General features: G+C 31.5%; 1 protein-coding gene across 3 annotated transcripts; it reads right to left on the bottom strand.

Moving 5' to 3' along the window:
* Nucleotides 1–5,163: 5,163 nt before the first annotated feature.
* Vap33 (VAMP-associated protein 33kDa) lies at nt 5,164–16,047 on the bottom strand. 3 transcript variants are annotated; one of them, XM_028177135.2, is made up of 8 exons: nt 15,830–16,047; nt 13,118–13,282; nt 12,938–13,041; nt 12,517–12,597; nt 11,909–11,989; nt 11,498–11,578; nt 11,009–11,119; nt 5,164–9,116 (listed from the first exon to the last, which is right to left on the bottom strand). In XM_028177135.2, the coding sequence occupies exons 1-8, from the start codon at nt 15,879–15,881 to the stop codon at nt 8,952–8,954; spliced, it is 840 nt and encodes a 279-aa protein (XP_028032936.1). In that variant the 5' UTR covers nt 15,882–16,047; the 3' UTR covers nt 5,164–8,951. The 3 variants fall into 3 exon arrangements, with proteins under 3 accessions (XP_028032936.1, XP_028032937.1, XP_028032938.1); XM_028177136.2 differs by having other exon boundaries at nt 13,118–13,270; nt 15,830–16,006; XM_028177137.2 differs by lacking the exon at nt 11,498–11,578 and having other exon boundaries at nt 7,236–9,116; nt 15,830–16,004.
* Nucleotides 16,048–17,006: the final 959 nt, after the last annotated feature.

Genomic DNA, 17,006 nt, shown 5'->3' with positions numbered 1-17,006 from the left:
TTGAAGTTCCCAGCAGCAAATAATAGTATTTTTATTATAACAGATTATTTGCTTTGCTAAGAAACTTTTTGCTTCATTGTTGTTTCTTCTCGTTATATTAATTCAACTGTGTAAATTATATATTATAATACAAAAGAGCTTGGTGTGTTTTCTTTGAAAACTGAGAACACTTTTGCAGTGAACTGGAATTGATTCAATTACAGTGTACCTACATACATTTTTCATAATTAATACCCAGGTGTGGGGGAATCGTTCCATTCCTTTATGTAATATACACGGTATTTTAAAATAGTTCCCAACAATGAATACAGTGTCAGTGATTCGCAATAGTGATTTTTATTTGTTTATTTATTTATTAGAGAATAAAAAAAATAGTGATAAAAATAATCAATGCAATAAGCACTACAGTGCCATTCAAAAATGAAATATCAATTAAAAACAGTTGACAGACTTAATACAAAGGTCCGAACGCTAGTTTTACATTTCACTTTAATATAAATATTTACTGAAAGCAAACAATGACGTTGCAAATGAATATTATTGTTTTTCGCTTATTTATGGGTAGTTGAGCATTGATTCTCCTAGCTTCTGGAACGGTTACCTCACGCCCGGTGGTATATGGATTTGACATGAATTTTTATAATTCAGTAAATTAATTACGATTATCATTAATTTTAATCACTGGATCATATCTATGTGTTTAGGACATACAATATTTTTGAATAGATCAACGACTGTATAAAATGCCTAAAGATTTTGGACCATTATAATATAAATAGAATCTCTTTCGTTCACTACGTTACTGTAGTAATTAGATGGTTTAACATAGGATTTCTTTGGTATTAATATTATTTAAAATAAATTAAATACTGCAATATATTGATTATTTTAAATTTTAATCTTTCTATTTTTTTAATCTATTTAATATTTAAGTTTGAATTTTCAAAATGATCTCAAAGGTATTCAATTTAAAAGTTTTCATGTTTAAATATGCCATTGTCACGTTATTATTTTAAGCAATGTTTATATGATATTAATTAAACAAAATAGAGCTTAAGTTGATATTATTAGAGATTCATTGTATTTGTAATCTTTACTAGTTAAACTTTTTGTATTTTAGAGTTTTATTGGTTTGGCGAATGTAAAAAAAGCTGATTTGTATGTATGACTTATTTTTAGGTAAAACATGTTTTCATGTAAAAATAATATAGTATGTATTCTTGTTGACAAAATATCTATTGTAATGAAATAAAGAAATATCAACTTTACATTATTGTGTTTTTTTTTGTGATAAGGGTCAGAATAATTAATAGAGTGCTCAAGTGGCATAGTTTTCTCTTACGTTGTGATCAGCATTATAACGAAGATTTATTTTTGTATGCTTAAACGACTGTTGTGAGACATCTAAAAAAATTAGAAGAAACTTTGTAAATCATTATGTGATCGTCAGAATTTAACATCTCAATTTACATTCCGAAACTCACGAACGCATTTCGCTACGCATCTATCTTGTTTTTTTTGTCAATTTGGTAGTCGGATTTTAGCGATGCCACTGTCGCCAGAACCTGTTTTTTTTTTTCAGTATGACAATTCAATTCAATATGACTTCTTGTGATACCATTGTCGCTAAGTTCGAAAAAATCATCATATATTATATATACTTAGTCTGGCCATAAATACTGTTACAATTAAAAATAAACAAAATATTACATTTGAATTTGGAATCTGTAATTTTTATATGATTGCTCATTGGGTTTTCTCATTTTGGCGCCAATACATCCATACTAATATTATAAAGAGGAAAGATTTGTTTGTTTGTTTGTTTCGAATAGGCTCCGAAACTACTGGACCGATTTGAAAAATTCTTTTTCCATTAGAAGCCGACATTGTCCCTGATGAACATAGGCTACTTTTTTTTTATTTATTTATTTATTTTTATTTTTTGTTATATGTGTGTTTTAATGTTTCCGAAGCGAAGCGAGGGCGGGTCGCTATTGTACAATAATTTGCGATATTAAAATGGAGTGGGGTGATTAAGAGAACCGAATCGCTGTGATTGCATTACACAAAGTAGGTATGGAGCCAAAAGAAATTTTTAAAACTCTCCATACGCTTGGTAAAATGTTTGTGTACCGGGCTATTTATAGGTGCAATGATATGATGAATAGGCCGTCCACGTAGTGTTCGTACGAAAAAGATGGCCAAAGCAGTAAGGGAAAGAATTCGAAAAAAACCTGTCCGAAAGCAAAAGATTTTATCTCGGGAGATGAAGATAGCACCTACAACCATGTCGCGTATTTTAAAAGATGACTTAGGACTTGCAGCCTATAAGAGACGTACTGGTCATTTCTTAACTGATAATTTAAAAGAGAATAGGGTGGTAAAATCGAAGCAACTACTGAAGCGGTACGCAAAGGGAGGTCATAGAAAAATTTTGTTTACGGATGAGAACATTTTTACAATTGAGCAACATTTTAACAAACAAAACGACCGTATTTATGCTCAAAGCTCTAAGGAAGCTTCCCAATTAGTCGACAGAGTGCAACGTGGGCACTATCCGACTTCAGTGATGGTTTGGTGAGGTATTAGCAATGAAGGAGTGACTGAGCCATACTTTTGTGAAAAAGGTATCAAAACATCGGCACAAGTGTATCAAGATACCTTTCTTGAGAAAGTAGTGAAGCCCCTTAACAACACCATATTCAATAACTAACACACTGTAAAAGTAATAAATGTTATTTGCCATAGAATTTTTTTTGTTTTCCTTTGTAACAGTATTTATGGCCAGACTAAGTACATACATATTGTTAATGAAATGAAATGGTATAGAATTGCTAATTCGACATAGGTCCCAATTAGGTCTTGTCGCATCCTTCAGATCCACTCCCTGTGCTCTTAAAAAGTTCGGACTGTGTTATACTACCCATCGGTATAGTCTTTTTTATTACTAAGGCCAATCGGAATTTTGCCATACTTTTGTTACCAGTGGAGTAAATTTAGATAATGCAATTAATAGTACAGACAACATTTGATACTTCATGAGGGTTTGTTTTGATAAATAATATAGCGCGGCATATCTTTATATTTGGCTGATATCAGAATAAGCTGTTGACACATAGCCCGTATTCAAAAATGGTACGGTAATGACACAAAATTGTTGATTCTCACAATACAAACGTATGATCTTGTGCCGATATAATCTTGCTTTGGTTTTACTGGTACTAAATCTTATTAAGTTTAGCATCACCTGGGCACTCGAGGGCAAGAGGAGTCGGATCTCGACGTGTTTTTAAGTAGATATTAGACAAAACTCATTTTCGAGATATTTTTCATTTAAAGCAAATATTTCATGCGAACTTCAATTAGAAATTTTATTTCAAAATTAACTGAGGCCCTTAGAAATTTAGTTTAATTGAATTATGTTGAAGCGTCCGTGCTCTGGTAAGATGCTTGCTTAGTCTACTTGTGTCGAGTGCAGGATGATCTCTGCGGTATGTACTACTTCTGGGTATCGTATAATTCTTGTTTTTCTCTTCTTTTACTCTTTTTCTTTAGTTTTTTTTCATTTACAAAATTACCAAGTTCAGTTGTATACACGATATCGATAGGAATATACCGGTCGTCTTTTGCTTTAGAGTTTAAACTACAGCTTCTAATGCTTCTTAAGCTTACTATAAAACAGACGCGACGTCTAAAAAAAGGTAAGTGTTTAATGCTTTGAGCGCAATGCAACAAAATTAAAATCGTCTTGAAAAGCAGGATCTATCTTCTAAAGGGAACGAGAGCACCGCCACATATTTTCAAAAAAATTAACATACTAAAACAAGTGACATATTTGTGTTTAGCTTAGTAATATTCTCGGGTGCGATCGTCTTACACCGCGTAAACTCTCGAATACTCTTGGGAATACGTCGAGCCATCTGTTTTTTATCAATACCCTGTGGGAAGAATAAGGTTTGGTAGTGCTGAAAATTGTTTTAAAAAAGGCGATCTAAATTTATTTCGCAGGAACAGTATTTAGTTTAAAGTATTTTGCGCTGCACGCATCACGTTGTAAATCGGTTGACGCGCTTTCATAGTGAGACGTTCGCCAGCTGCCTTCGGATTTAAACAAATACAGACTTACAAAAATTAATAGTATTATTTCTACTCAGCTAAGTAAAATTAATCAAAATACTGTTCGGAGAAATGTTTTCGCTTAAGTTCACGTGCTCTCGGTTTCAAACTTTTCGGTTTGGGAAACATTACCTTACGCCTTGTGGGTTATCCAGCGTGTCCTATGGATTCTGAAAACAGTGAAATTTTTCATAATGCAAAATACCCTCAGATAAGGCTTGGAATAAACGGTATTTTGCTCATCTCAAATTAACCCGAAACTAGATACCTACCATTCGTTACCATCCATCTACTACCATCGTTTCTGAAAATAAACATCTAGTATTTTGTACTTTATTGAATCGCTAACAATAACATCAATTTATAAAGCATCAGCATAGAATTTTCATTGTATTATATGTAGACCATAATTATGGCAATGGGTAGATACCCATACGTATGAATAGTATTAAAATTAAGTCATAAATTAAGTCTTTTATTCAGAAAAAACTATACAATACAGCATAATAGTTTAAATATAACAACAATATCGTCAGGAAAATTTAAATTTCATATTGTTAAATAAAATAAAACTAGTACAGAGGATGGCGCATACGGCCATCATCAAATCCTAAAAATAAATTAAATGTTACAAAGCATAAATGATGAAATAGATATTTCCAACGTTAAGATGCGATTGTAGGATTGAGTGAAATCCAAGATGTTATAGATGCAGATTGTTCAGTGAGAAAAAAAGGTTAGACCAAAGAAAACACCAAAATTACATAGTTATCCTTCAAGTTTTGATAATCACAGGCGAACGATAATTTATAAAGATGCTACAACGCCGTTTCCCAATTTTTCACACGGAACGAATGTTTAAACTGCGTAAGAAAACAGCAATCAGTGAGAGATAAATTTGCACTCGCACCCGCGGTTTCACTCTTAGCTTCATATAATGTCAATGGGTTTTAACAACACGTATTTAACAAGACCGAGGAAACTAGAAACATACAATTCTTTTAATTACAATCAAACCACCACTTGGAAAGTAAATTAAAAATGCAGTGAAATTTTCTAAATATATTTGAAGTAAACTACTATAAAAATGTGCTATGAAAAATGACAAACAAACCACGCTCAAGTTACAATGTAATTTCTTATATTCGTAAACCTCTCTTCACATATATAATAATATGTATGTTATTATTAGCTGAGCTTTCAATCCAACTAAAATCAGATAATTTTTAAATCATTGATTGCGAACTAATGCTAAACAGGTACGTTTTGATAGCATGTACTTATTATTTTAAGGCTCAGCTAAAGCCAGACTGTCCGCGTTAAAACCCTATAGAAAATGTTGAAAGCGTCTCCTCACTCACTGCCTATTAATCACTCCCGGCACATTCTAATTATGTTATACAATAAAAACTTCTTAAGATCAATATTGCTGCATTAATCTGTAAAAGTAGAAAATACGTTCAAACTCTCGCAAGATAATAAAACAATACTTTACAAAAATCTACAATTTCGAATTTAAGAGTCGCTAATATTATCGTTACGATTAATTTACAATGTTTCGTTGTGGTTGTTTTAAAATTCCGCAAGTAAACATGTTCCAATACAATTTGTTAATACAAGCAACGACCAATGTAAAAATTTACGACCTTTCATGTAATGTTATAAAAGCCCAATAATAATAGGTCTGAAATTTTAATTTTAACTCTAAGAAAATTACATTGTCTTCATTTCTTATAATAGTTCGTGTGCATATTTTATTAACAAATGTAATTGAAACATTTAGAGTAACATCTATGAAACATTAATTCGTGGTGGCACGCTTTAAAAATAATGTTGTGAAACAATTCGACTTTGAAATTAGGTTGATGAACCTGAAATTAAGTTTTATCGTTGCTTAAGGCCTTTGCGTAGAGCCATTTAATTTTTTCACAGTTTTATATCTTACAAATGGCAAATTTTTGTTGCTATTTAACTAAGAGAATTTATGGTCAATTAACATGTAGTAGTTATATAATAGTGTTTTGACATGAAATGAAATTCACTAAAAACATTTTATTCAGAACATTTCTGCTTCGGTAGATTTTCTATTAGTATATTTTCCTATTATTGAGTCAACTTTTTAGTTTTTCAACGTCAATTAACGGACTATGGCAGTTTTATTTTCATCTGTTAACACTTCACTTGGCGTAGCTGTCTTTTAAGCTACAATGGTATCAGCAAATTTGAGATGCGCAGTCGAGTCATGGCTCTGGGCTATTCAGAAGTTTACGCATACATACTCAGAGAGCACCCGAACATCTCTTACACATTGTCAGAAAGCAATTTGATTGACCAAAATCGATCGAGAGGAGTGACCTAACTTAAAAAAACAGCATTCGAAGCTGTCTAAACTGCTTATTAAGTCTTCGTTCGTTAACACGTTGACTGCAATGTAAGTCATCGGTGCCCTACACGGCGCCCTCAAGTAATTATGTCGATTTTTCTCTTCGATCTTATTACTAAGAAACCGGAATATCTAGTAGACTCTGGGAAAGACGAATCTGAAGATTTTAAAAATTAATCTATTCCTAAGAGGCCTAAAAGATTAAAAATTGCATTAAAAACAAAAAAAGGCAAAGTCAGGCAATCCAGACGCTTAGTAACAGAAATCAAAATAATTACTTGAGTGCGTCGCGTAGGGCACCGGTGACCTACACGGAAGTTAACGCGTTAACAGCATTGCATACTCTTGTATTGTTTATCGTCACCGGGCAAAGGACAAAACCTCGTAGACAGTTCTATGTCAAAACAGTTTATGGCTTGTGGCGCTCCATATCACCGATGACCAGATGTAAAAGTAAAAAACGCCTTTGAATAAAACGAAACGCATTACCGTTTAATAAAACTGCTATGGGTCAGCAGGTCGCGCCACAGAATGAGCAACCACAAGTAAATAAATTTCGCAACTCTTAGAAAATACGACTGAAACCGAAATAGGCTCTCGATACAAAGCATGCTTGCAGTCAACTTGTTTTCAATATAAACGTCTTCTTTTATACGATGGAAGAGTTTATAAATTTGAAAACGTATAACAGAACCTTACCTATTTTAATTTAGTCAAAACACTCAAATAACGAAACTTTTTTGTTTTTTTTTTTATCTAATTTAATAAAAAGGTCAATATTTTTATTATGTTTTACAATAGAAATGCTAAGCGCCATAGAATTTAATGTTTCAGAGATTAAATTAGTACTAAGCTAGTTTTTAATGAGGCACCCACCCAATAGCTAATACACAATTTCGTGAATACTGATTTTAAACTGACAATAATATTTCCAATCTAAGGAAGCTTAATTTATGTTCTCACACTTAATATAATTAAGTTTTATCTATTCATTATTAATATTTTTTATCTTTATTATCGCATCACCAGATGGTATCGTCCCGAGGCACTGTGAAGATTAACAATAGTAAAATAATTTCGTCCATCATACATTACAAAATATAATAATACAACACAGCTACAGTTTTCAACGGATCACGAATCGAAAAAAAAAACAGTTTGAAAATGATTTTTGAAATATACAACTGGAGTGCATTAGATAATATAATGTTTACCATCCTATATTAATTATTGCATTCATTTAGAATAATAATAATAATAATATGAGATCAGATACAACTAGATCTGGTTAAGAATTAAACACATCGAAACGGAATAAAATATATTTTAGGTCTAAAACAACTATTTAAAATTTAATTACTCCAGTTTGTAAGTTCAACCCGACACGTGTGTATGTGGTAATTTTAAATCGAATTAGATAAACTTTATATGGTATCACTTCACTAGGCACGTGTTCCGCTAAATGATCTCTACAGTATTGTAAATATAATCCCGAAACACGATATACAAAATGTCTAAATTGTATTTACGTGCTGCTAACAAATATATACCGTTTATTTATGTTTAAATATATATTTAATTATTATAACAATGTTACATTCGTGCTGGAAGTTATGACAGGTGTAACGATAATAATAGAATGTATAGTTTATAACAACGTGAACAAAACACAATTAAAAATGAATACGTTCGTACAATAAGAATTGTGACGTCACAGTACAAACTTTTTCAATTGTGTTAACTCGTATTATAAAAGACATGAGACGCTGTTAAAAAGTTGAAACTTTTATTTTATTATTTAAAAAAAATTAAATAAGATATTTCGACACGTTTACAAGCTGGTTCTAGATCTCTATTCATACTAAACCCGTGCGCTATAGCTTCGTAGACGCTGATGACTATATCACGATAAAGTTTAAATATTCATGTTCACTTCACAAGTAATCATTCTGGTGAACACTTTAAATATTTATTATTTTAAAGAATCCAAGAGCAATTACATATCTTGATCGGACATAATAAAATGCAAAATATACATTAATTCTAAGTCTACTTCAAAGTATATTGCTGAATGGAAGTTCTTAATAGAGAAAGTAAACTGTGGCACCCACCACTCAAACAATTAGTAGTCTGAATAAAGAATCGATAATCGGTGATGTTACGATTATCCCGAGATAGCGAAAACAAATCTGAATAAAATTGTCGGCAACCGAGAACGAAATCTACGTCCCTCCAAATTAAAGCAGAGAAAGCAGGTAATCAAGCAAAACAACAACAAAAACAAATACAGCGTCACGGATCCTGTGTAAACCAAGTTCATCCAAAATCGTGAGCCGCACATAGAAACTATTGACCGAAAACGTAAGCTGCCTTGCGAGAGGGATGCATCGGGAGTGTCGTAAGAGCGGTATCTGTGAGGTGTTGCCAGGTGACCGCGGGGCCTGGGGGCTGTTCACATGAAGAACTTGCCAATAATTATGCCAATGATGGCCATGCATATTGCGGTGACGACCCACGGCATAATCGTGACTTGCGTCGACTTCTCCGGACCGTAAGAGTGAGGACGCGAGACGCGCCCGTCCCCGCCTGCCGACTGACGCAAGCGCAGTAACTCCTCCTGCAACCAATGATATTTATCGATGCACAACGTTATCTCTCATTAGCCACGCAGTCGAAACCAGCAACAAATATTAAAATTTTTGTTTATGCTCAAAATTTTACAGAGTAACGCAATTCGCATAGGGACTAAGCATATTATCAAACAAACTTCGATTTTATTTTGAACTATGATAATAATATGGAATCTCATAGTCAATTACCTAAGCTTTTCTCGAAATTTGTATTATTCAGATTTCGGGATTTTTGTTAAGTGTTTAATTATTTTTAATTTCATAATGTGATTGTAAGATATACAGCGTGTTCGTAAATTCAGCCGATTCAAAAGCATAACATTACCGCTTGCATTGAATTTACATCTTGATCAAAATACTATTCATATCCTCAAATAAGGTGGTTTTTTATTTTATTTGAGATAAATATTGTTTTAAAGTGAATAATGGTTTGTGGAAACCCATTAGAACCAAGTGGACAGTGTGAACTCATTTACCTTTTATTAGCTTACAAAAAAAACTGAGTAATGTTTAGGGAGTTACTATTTTAAATATATCAATCAGTAAACTAGAAACACATAGTGTGAATGCTCGTTATTATATATTGAAATAAAGTCTAAATTTATTTTTCGTACTTTGTTATTAATAAAAATTTAAAGCGTTTATTACTTTTGTGTTGAACTGTTCCTTAAAGAACTACATATCTCATTTTTAACATAGTACATATTATTCTGTGCTTGAATAATTTTATATTACTATCATTAGTGAATGTCACATTTATCTCATGATTTAAGACTATATTATTAAAATTTGCGGCAAAAATGAGCTTTTTTTTATTGCACTTGTAGGCAGACGAGCATACGGTCCACCTGATGGTGAGTGGTTACCGTCGCCCATGGACTTCAGCAATGCCAGGGGCAGCGCCAAGCCGCTGCCTATAGCTTTATAAAACCAACGCGCATAAATATGTAGGATTTCCACTGTAAATTCTATTGGGTTTTCATATTGGCGTTTGATGATTGCATTATCTGTTTCGAGTGTAACAAAACAAAAGGGTCCCGGTAAAAGCCATACTGGTGAATGAAGAAATTATTTAAAGCTATTTTAATTTATTTAAATAAGTGACGGTTTTATTTCGCGCAATTTTAATTTCAGATTTCTCCATTGACGCGGTTTCGAGTTCACCTGCATACTAAAATTTATGTTACATATTGTTGAGCATTTGTCTATAGGTTAATTTTATTCAAAACGTCCCATAAAATATTTGTGTTGTATTTTATTTATTTCACAGCAATTTTAAAAAAAAAATATCTGTATTTTTTTTTTTTGCAATCTTTTATATTTGTTTTAATGATAAGTACTGAAATTTAAAATTTCGGTATTTAATAAAGTATGTTTATATTCAAAAATAATGTTGTGTGTTTTAGTTTAGTAGTTATGCAGTTTTATTTAATCTAATCAGTGCATAAAAATACCAACAAGTATAATAATAGCGTTTACGAGTGTTTTTTTATTGCTTTAGTAATTTAGGACAATACATTAAACTTGTTTAAGTGCAGGAGAACTCATATACACACAATTTAAAAACAATTAACTGTTCGCGTGGAGGAGCAATAGCGGTTACAATGTCGTCCAATCTATGCTTCCAATTCATTTTCTAGACAAATTGATAAACATCTCCAACGTACAGATCCACTTTAAGTCTATCAATTTATCGCCTCTTCTAAAGATCGTCCATTATTAAATACAACATACATCAATACATTCGCTGTTGCAATCAATCTAAAACATTCGCCTGTAAAATACATCAAAGCGAGGGCTAGTTCATATGCAGGTAGGTACACACATACAATAATAGGCAACCAAAAAATAATAAATATGAATAAACATAAAAACTCACTTTTAATTGCAGGTTTTCATGTCTTAACTTGCTTTCCTCTTCTCTCAAATGTATTACTTCTAAAGTCGCCTTTTGCAGATCGCTTTCAACGTTTTCAGACTTGGTATTAGTCTGGAAGGACAGAATAGCAGAAAAAAATTAAGTAAACTAAAGGAACGTGGATGGAAATAATACGAAAACGTATTATGAAAAGTGGAAATAAATGAACTACATGCACGAGAGTCTCTATTGTGACTAGAGTTGAGAAGATTAACAAAAAATAATAAAGGAGAAGGAATATTGAAAAAGTAACAAAAAAAATGAAATAAAAATAGTGTGGCATGATTATGTTTTGCACGAAAAATGTTTTGAATTGCAAGTTTTTCATGAAGAGGTGATCGTGGAAGTTAAGACACGAAGTTGAATTTTTTTTATACAAAATACATGAAATACAAATAAAACCCTTCACCTATAAAATAACATTATAAATAAAACTATTTAGTTATGTACCGTTTTTAGGTTTATTGATGCAACAGGGTGATCATCATCCTTATTTTTATCTTCATGCTGGATGAGATCTTTCACGGCGTCCTGTAAGACAACGTAGATGACACACCAAGCTCGAACTCACCATTTTCCCGCTAAATATTGGGTTCCGTATCCGACATTGTCACCGGCAGACTTTTAAATGTATAATGACAATGAATGTTGTTCCGATATAGAAATATCCTTCAGTATAAAAAAATTCAAGGAAACAAAATGAAAATAAAAATCGAAAAAGCTCACAAGTAACGTCGATCGTATAATAATTACGTTTAGAATCATGCATGTATAGCAAGCAGACTGGGATCCATTGAATACAAACTATTACTAGTGACAACGAAAACATGATATATATACGTTCAATTTACTAAGACGTACCTTAGCGGCAGGCTTAGCGTCTTCTGCGACTGCAACTCGTTTCTTGGTGACATCGTTCTGGGCTGCATTATCGCCAGAATCCTGTGAATAAATTTAATGATCAAACAAAATTATCTATACGAATATTATAAAGAGGAAAGATTTGTTTGTTTGGCTTGTATTGAATAGGCTAAACTTCGAAACAACTGAACCAATTTGAAAAAATCTTTCACTGTTTGGAAGCTACACTATTCCCGAGTGTTTTTTTTCAAAAAAAAATATAGTTTATGTCTAATGCGAAAACTATTGATGGTAGAATAAAATAATGTACTACGACTTTGTAGAACACATATGTCTAACTTTTATAGTTATGCCGCAATAAGTATTCTTTTATTTAAAAAAATACGACTTTGTAGAACACAAATGTCTAACTATTATAGTTATGCCGCAATAAGTATTCTTTTATTTAAAAAAATAAAACAATGTCAAATATCGTTGAAATTTTTGTTAAAGACCAGAGCGCAGCCGGAGCGCGCTGCTTGTTTAGAATAAAAATAAGTCCAGTTTAGATTATATATTTTTTGATATCGTCAAATTCGTTTTGTTTGAAATTTAAAAAAATCACTTACGTTAAGATTAGTGCCACGCGGAGTTTCAAAGACACACTTTAGCTTGTAGTCCATGAGTTGCTCGGGGCTTATCTCCTTCCACTGTAACAGATATGTTAATTTATTATTAGCACCTGGCTAAAGTAAATCAGAGGGTATTCTATGGCCTGGCGGTGGGTTAATTGTTTTAGAATTAACGATTCATACTTATGACTTCATACGTCACGTTCACGCGTAAATTTATGAGAACAATAATACATACACGCAAATTCAATGGTATTTGTATTTTCGCTACTTGTCGTAACACGTCAAGGATGTTCTTCCTGTACGTCATAACATACATTACGTAAGGTAAACATTTAACAGATACATTTGACATCACAGCTTATATGTATATTATTAACTTTTCCTATAAAATTGTAAATTTTTTGGTGAAACATACCACTTGATCAATGTTGGTTTTTCCTTCTGGAGCTATTACACTTTGGACCATAAATTTATGCTTGTGGTTTTCATTGGGGTCCAAATATACAGGTTGCGGAGTAACTGAAATTTATTCATAAGATTAATCAATTAATCACAGTCACAGTAAATATTTTGTAGAAATTGTGTTGAAACTTACTTGCGATTTCTTGTTTCGAATTTGGCGCAAGAACTCCAGAATTGGGACGCACGCAATATTTCTTTGGTGCTGTTGTTTTGATCTTGAATAGCACTGTATCGTTTGTCGGGTTCGTTAGTCTCATGTAGGTTGTGCAACCATGCTCAAAGAGCCCTGAGAAATTAACTAAAATAATCAATTATATGATTATGTTCATTCACAAAAAGAAAGAATATATAAATAGAAAACGAAAACTAGTTTTCCCTATACCAGTGAATACACATAAATATATTTGAATATATATAATATAATATAGAGGCTTAGCATTTAGATACACATTAAACAGTGGTTACCACGCAAATATTTGCCCATAGTATAATGAAATATACAGTAATATGGTATTCTAGTACAGTATATGATTCTAATAAATAATATTAATAAAATTATAGTTGCTAATATTTATTGTGATACTGTATCAATGGATAAAAATAAACTCCCCATTACTATGAATGAATTAGTTTACTAAAGCTTGATTGCCAGATTTTAGAATAATAGTAATTTAAATATGTTACTAATAATAGTCTTTGATATTCGAAATATTTTTATTTATTTATTGTCAATATCATAGTCCCAAAAGTATCCATTTAGTTTGTTGTACATAGACTCTGATGTGAACTCAGGCAACAAGAGAGATGTGAGGTTCTAGATGGGATGCACTACTCAACAATATGGGCATTACAGCATACTTCAACATTTAACATACTAGTTAGCACCCCTGACAATTGTGTCGAGGGTCGTGTTGAACAAACTTGTTTGCTCTTTGTCTAAGTGTTTATTATCTGTATCTGTATATATTTAAAAACAGGTAACCATGTTTGTCAGTCTCTGGTACCCATAGCACAGGGAATCCTAAGTCGGAGCCGCATGACCATGCATAATTTGTTCCCAGTTTTTATTTAAAATATTGTTAAATGTTTTTAGTTTATAAAATAAAATATTTTAATTTAGGTACAAGTTACAAACAGTAATCCAGTTTCAAACTAGGACTTCCTGTACTATGGCACTCAGAGACTGATTTAGATACTAACTTATCTAAATATATAGATATTCATCACTGAGAAAAATATACATAATTTCCAAAAAAAAACTCAATATTTTTTATTTCTATTGCCTTTGTAGGCAGAACATCTGGCCCACATAGTGGTGAGTGGTTAACGTCCGAATTGTTCAGCAATGTCTAGGGCAAAATCAAGTTCCTGCATACAAATCTAGCTTATTATCAGCCATTGTGTATTTCTAGGGAAATTGTTATCAATGTTTATTCTTCTGACTACAAATACACAATATTCCTGCCTATTAGAACTGATGCTTGCAAAACAGATAAAGTATCATAATTAATGAAAAAATAAACAAAGAAACTACAAGTTTAAGGTAATGACTACTACAAGCACATTAACGTTATGTTTTGTCATTTTACCCATTAGCTGTTAACGTATTAGTCTAATTAAGAGACCTATATACATACAATTATTTTACTATGAATCAATAATATTAATGATAAAATTAATTAGTCAAGATTACAATGATATAATATATATATGAAGTTGCACAAAATAAGCTAAGAGTTTTCAGATTATACAGAAAAAAAATTTAAAGGTCTATTGCTAAATAATTCATGTAAATTCTTAAGTTATTTTGAATATGTTTAAAATGAAACTACATTTACTGTGAATTTCTATCCCCGATTCACTAGGCTTACGCTTCTCAGTAGTCTACTGGGCCAAACAGGCTGCCTTAAATAGAAATTGTACTAAAAATATGCATAGCTGTGCAATGAAGATATGAAACAACCACAAGCTTGTGGTCATAGTAATATGTTATACCTGTGATTGTAACAGCAATGTAATGTCCTGTAGACTAAATGGCTAGTATGAAAAAAGATCTGGTTCTAATGTGTTCATTCTCACTTTCTATTCACACAAACGTAAAGTTTTATAGTTTATAAATGAAAACTTGTTTTACTTCAATAAAATACATACAACTTAAATATTAGTCAAAGGTCAAAGTTGAAATATAGTGAAAAATTATAACTGCATTTAGAATATAAATAAGTTACCAGTTTTTAGTGTTGCCTCTTTCCTAACAGTAGTCTTTTTGGTTGCTATGTATGTTTTTTCATCACATTTACAATCATATTAAAATTAACTAAGAATAGATAGTCTTATCTGATACTACTACTGACTAGACATTCATTTTGTTTCATGTAATAATTTCAAAAATTTCAGTCCCTATTTAAATTATGTACCTATATTCAAAAGCATCAGATTTAAAAAAAATACCAACACCACTAGTTTATTTTGTTTAAATACCTAACACTTTCTAAGATAGTTACTTTTCAATGTAACAGCCTGTACTAATATAATTAAATACAAAGCGTATGTATCGCACATTATAGCTAAGCCATTTACGTTTGTGAAAATGATCTCCAGGAACCACAGATATATTAATATGACTAGGACTCATTTAAAGTTGATAATATTAGTAATCGGAATAAATACATACTCTACTTGGATAATATACAAAAGATAATGAAAAAACCGGAACTTAACAAAAAGCCGATATCTGGAAATAGAAACTCCATTTGTCAGCATCTAGCTAACGACCTATGTCTGCTTCACAAGTTTCAATGCGGCGATTAATAGCGTAAAGTTAATCAAACATTATGATTCTCACCTTTAAATTTTAATTCATTTTGTGGTTCGATAGTTAGCACTTGGTTAGGCATTTTATTGTACTATAAGCACAGTATCTCGTTGGCAAAATTTAACAGATTGAGAAAAAATATCTTTCCGCGATGTCGGCCAAAGCGAACGAGAATTGTGGAATGACGAATAGACATGCGCAGAGCACTGCGCATGCGTTGTCTCTTTCCTTTCGAAGGCGTATATTCTGAGAGCTATTTGTATTTTATGAATAGAAATCAAAAAATCACAATTAATGTAGGCAAAGGTGAAAAGAACTAAATATGCGCAATAACTTTCTAGTAAATATTTTTAGGCAATATTTTTTTTTGTAAATTATGAAAACTAAGAAGTAATATCTATATTTTTAAAAGGTTTTCAGAATAGTTACATTCAATATAGATCTGTTTTGTGACGTCTACGATTTCACTGCGTGCGCAATCTTTTCAATTTCCTACTAAATCCATTGAAACTATAGAACTTAATTATTTCTAGATTAGGTCGAACCGTTCCTAGTTCTTTTTATGTTGGTAGAAGTCTTGTAGGCATATGAAAATTAAATGCCGCAGAGAATGACGATATAAAAGAAAATATGAACTATTTAAAGTAAATTGATCTTTAGAGTTTAATAATCTTTCACTACCGGTTAGTAAGTGTAAGTGATTATGTTCTCTTTTTTATTGAACCAGGTTAAAAACTGCTAAGTAACTAATTGGAGAATAATAGTTAGTAATGAATATACTAATTTAAATATACTAATTTGAATGTCTAGTTACCATCGTAATAATGGTACTACAATATTTCTTCCTAGTTGTAGGTAGTAAAATTCAACACGACCAGGAGAAGAAAAACAGGCACTACCTACAACATTTAAAAAAAATACATGTCTCAAATAAAGAAAAGTTATTTAGATAGAACAATACTGTTGCTTGGTCACATGCTAGGAATACCAAGCAGTATTAGAGTGTCGAAAGACATAAAGAATACGTTCATGAAACTGACTAGATTAACAAACCCTACAAAAACGTGACGGACTGTATTTGACTTAGTTTTAATCTAATCTTAAATAATATATTTCATGTTGCTATATTAATATGATTTTGAAATATAAATGAAATTTTTATTTTATAATTACTTATTTAGTTTCAATTTAGTTATCTGTGCTTAAC

The sequence above is a fragment of the Bombyx mandarina genome, chromosome 01 (assembly GCF_030267445.1).
Source record: "Bombyx mandarina strain Sakado chromosome 01, ASM3026744v2".
In the NCBI taxonomy this organism is placed as follows: Eukaryota; Metazoa; Arthropoda; class Insecta; order Lepidoptera; family Bombycidae; genus Bombyx; species Bombyx mandarina.
The sequence above is the reverse complement of the archived record's forward strand: the minus strand, read 5'-3'. Positions and strand labels throughout refer to the sequence as shown.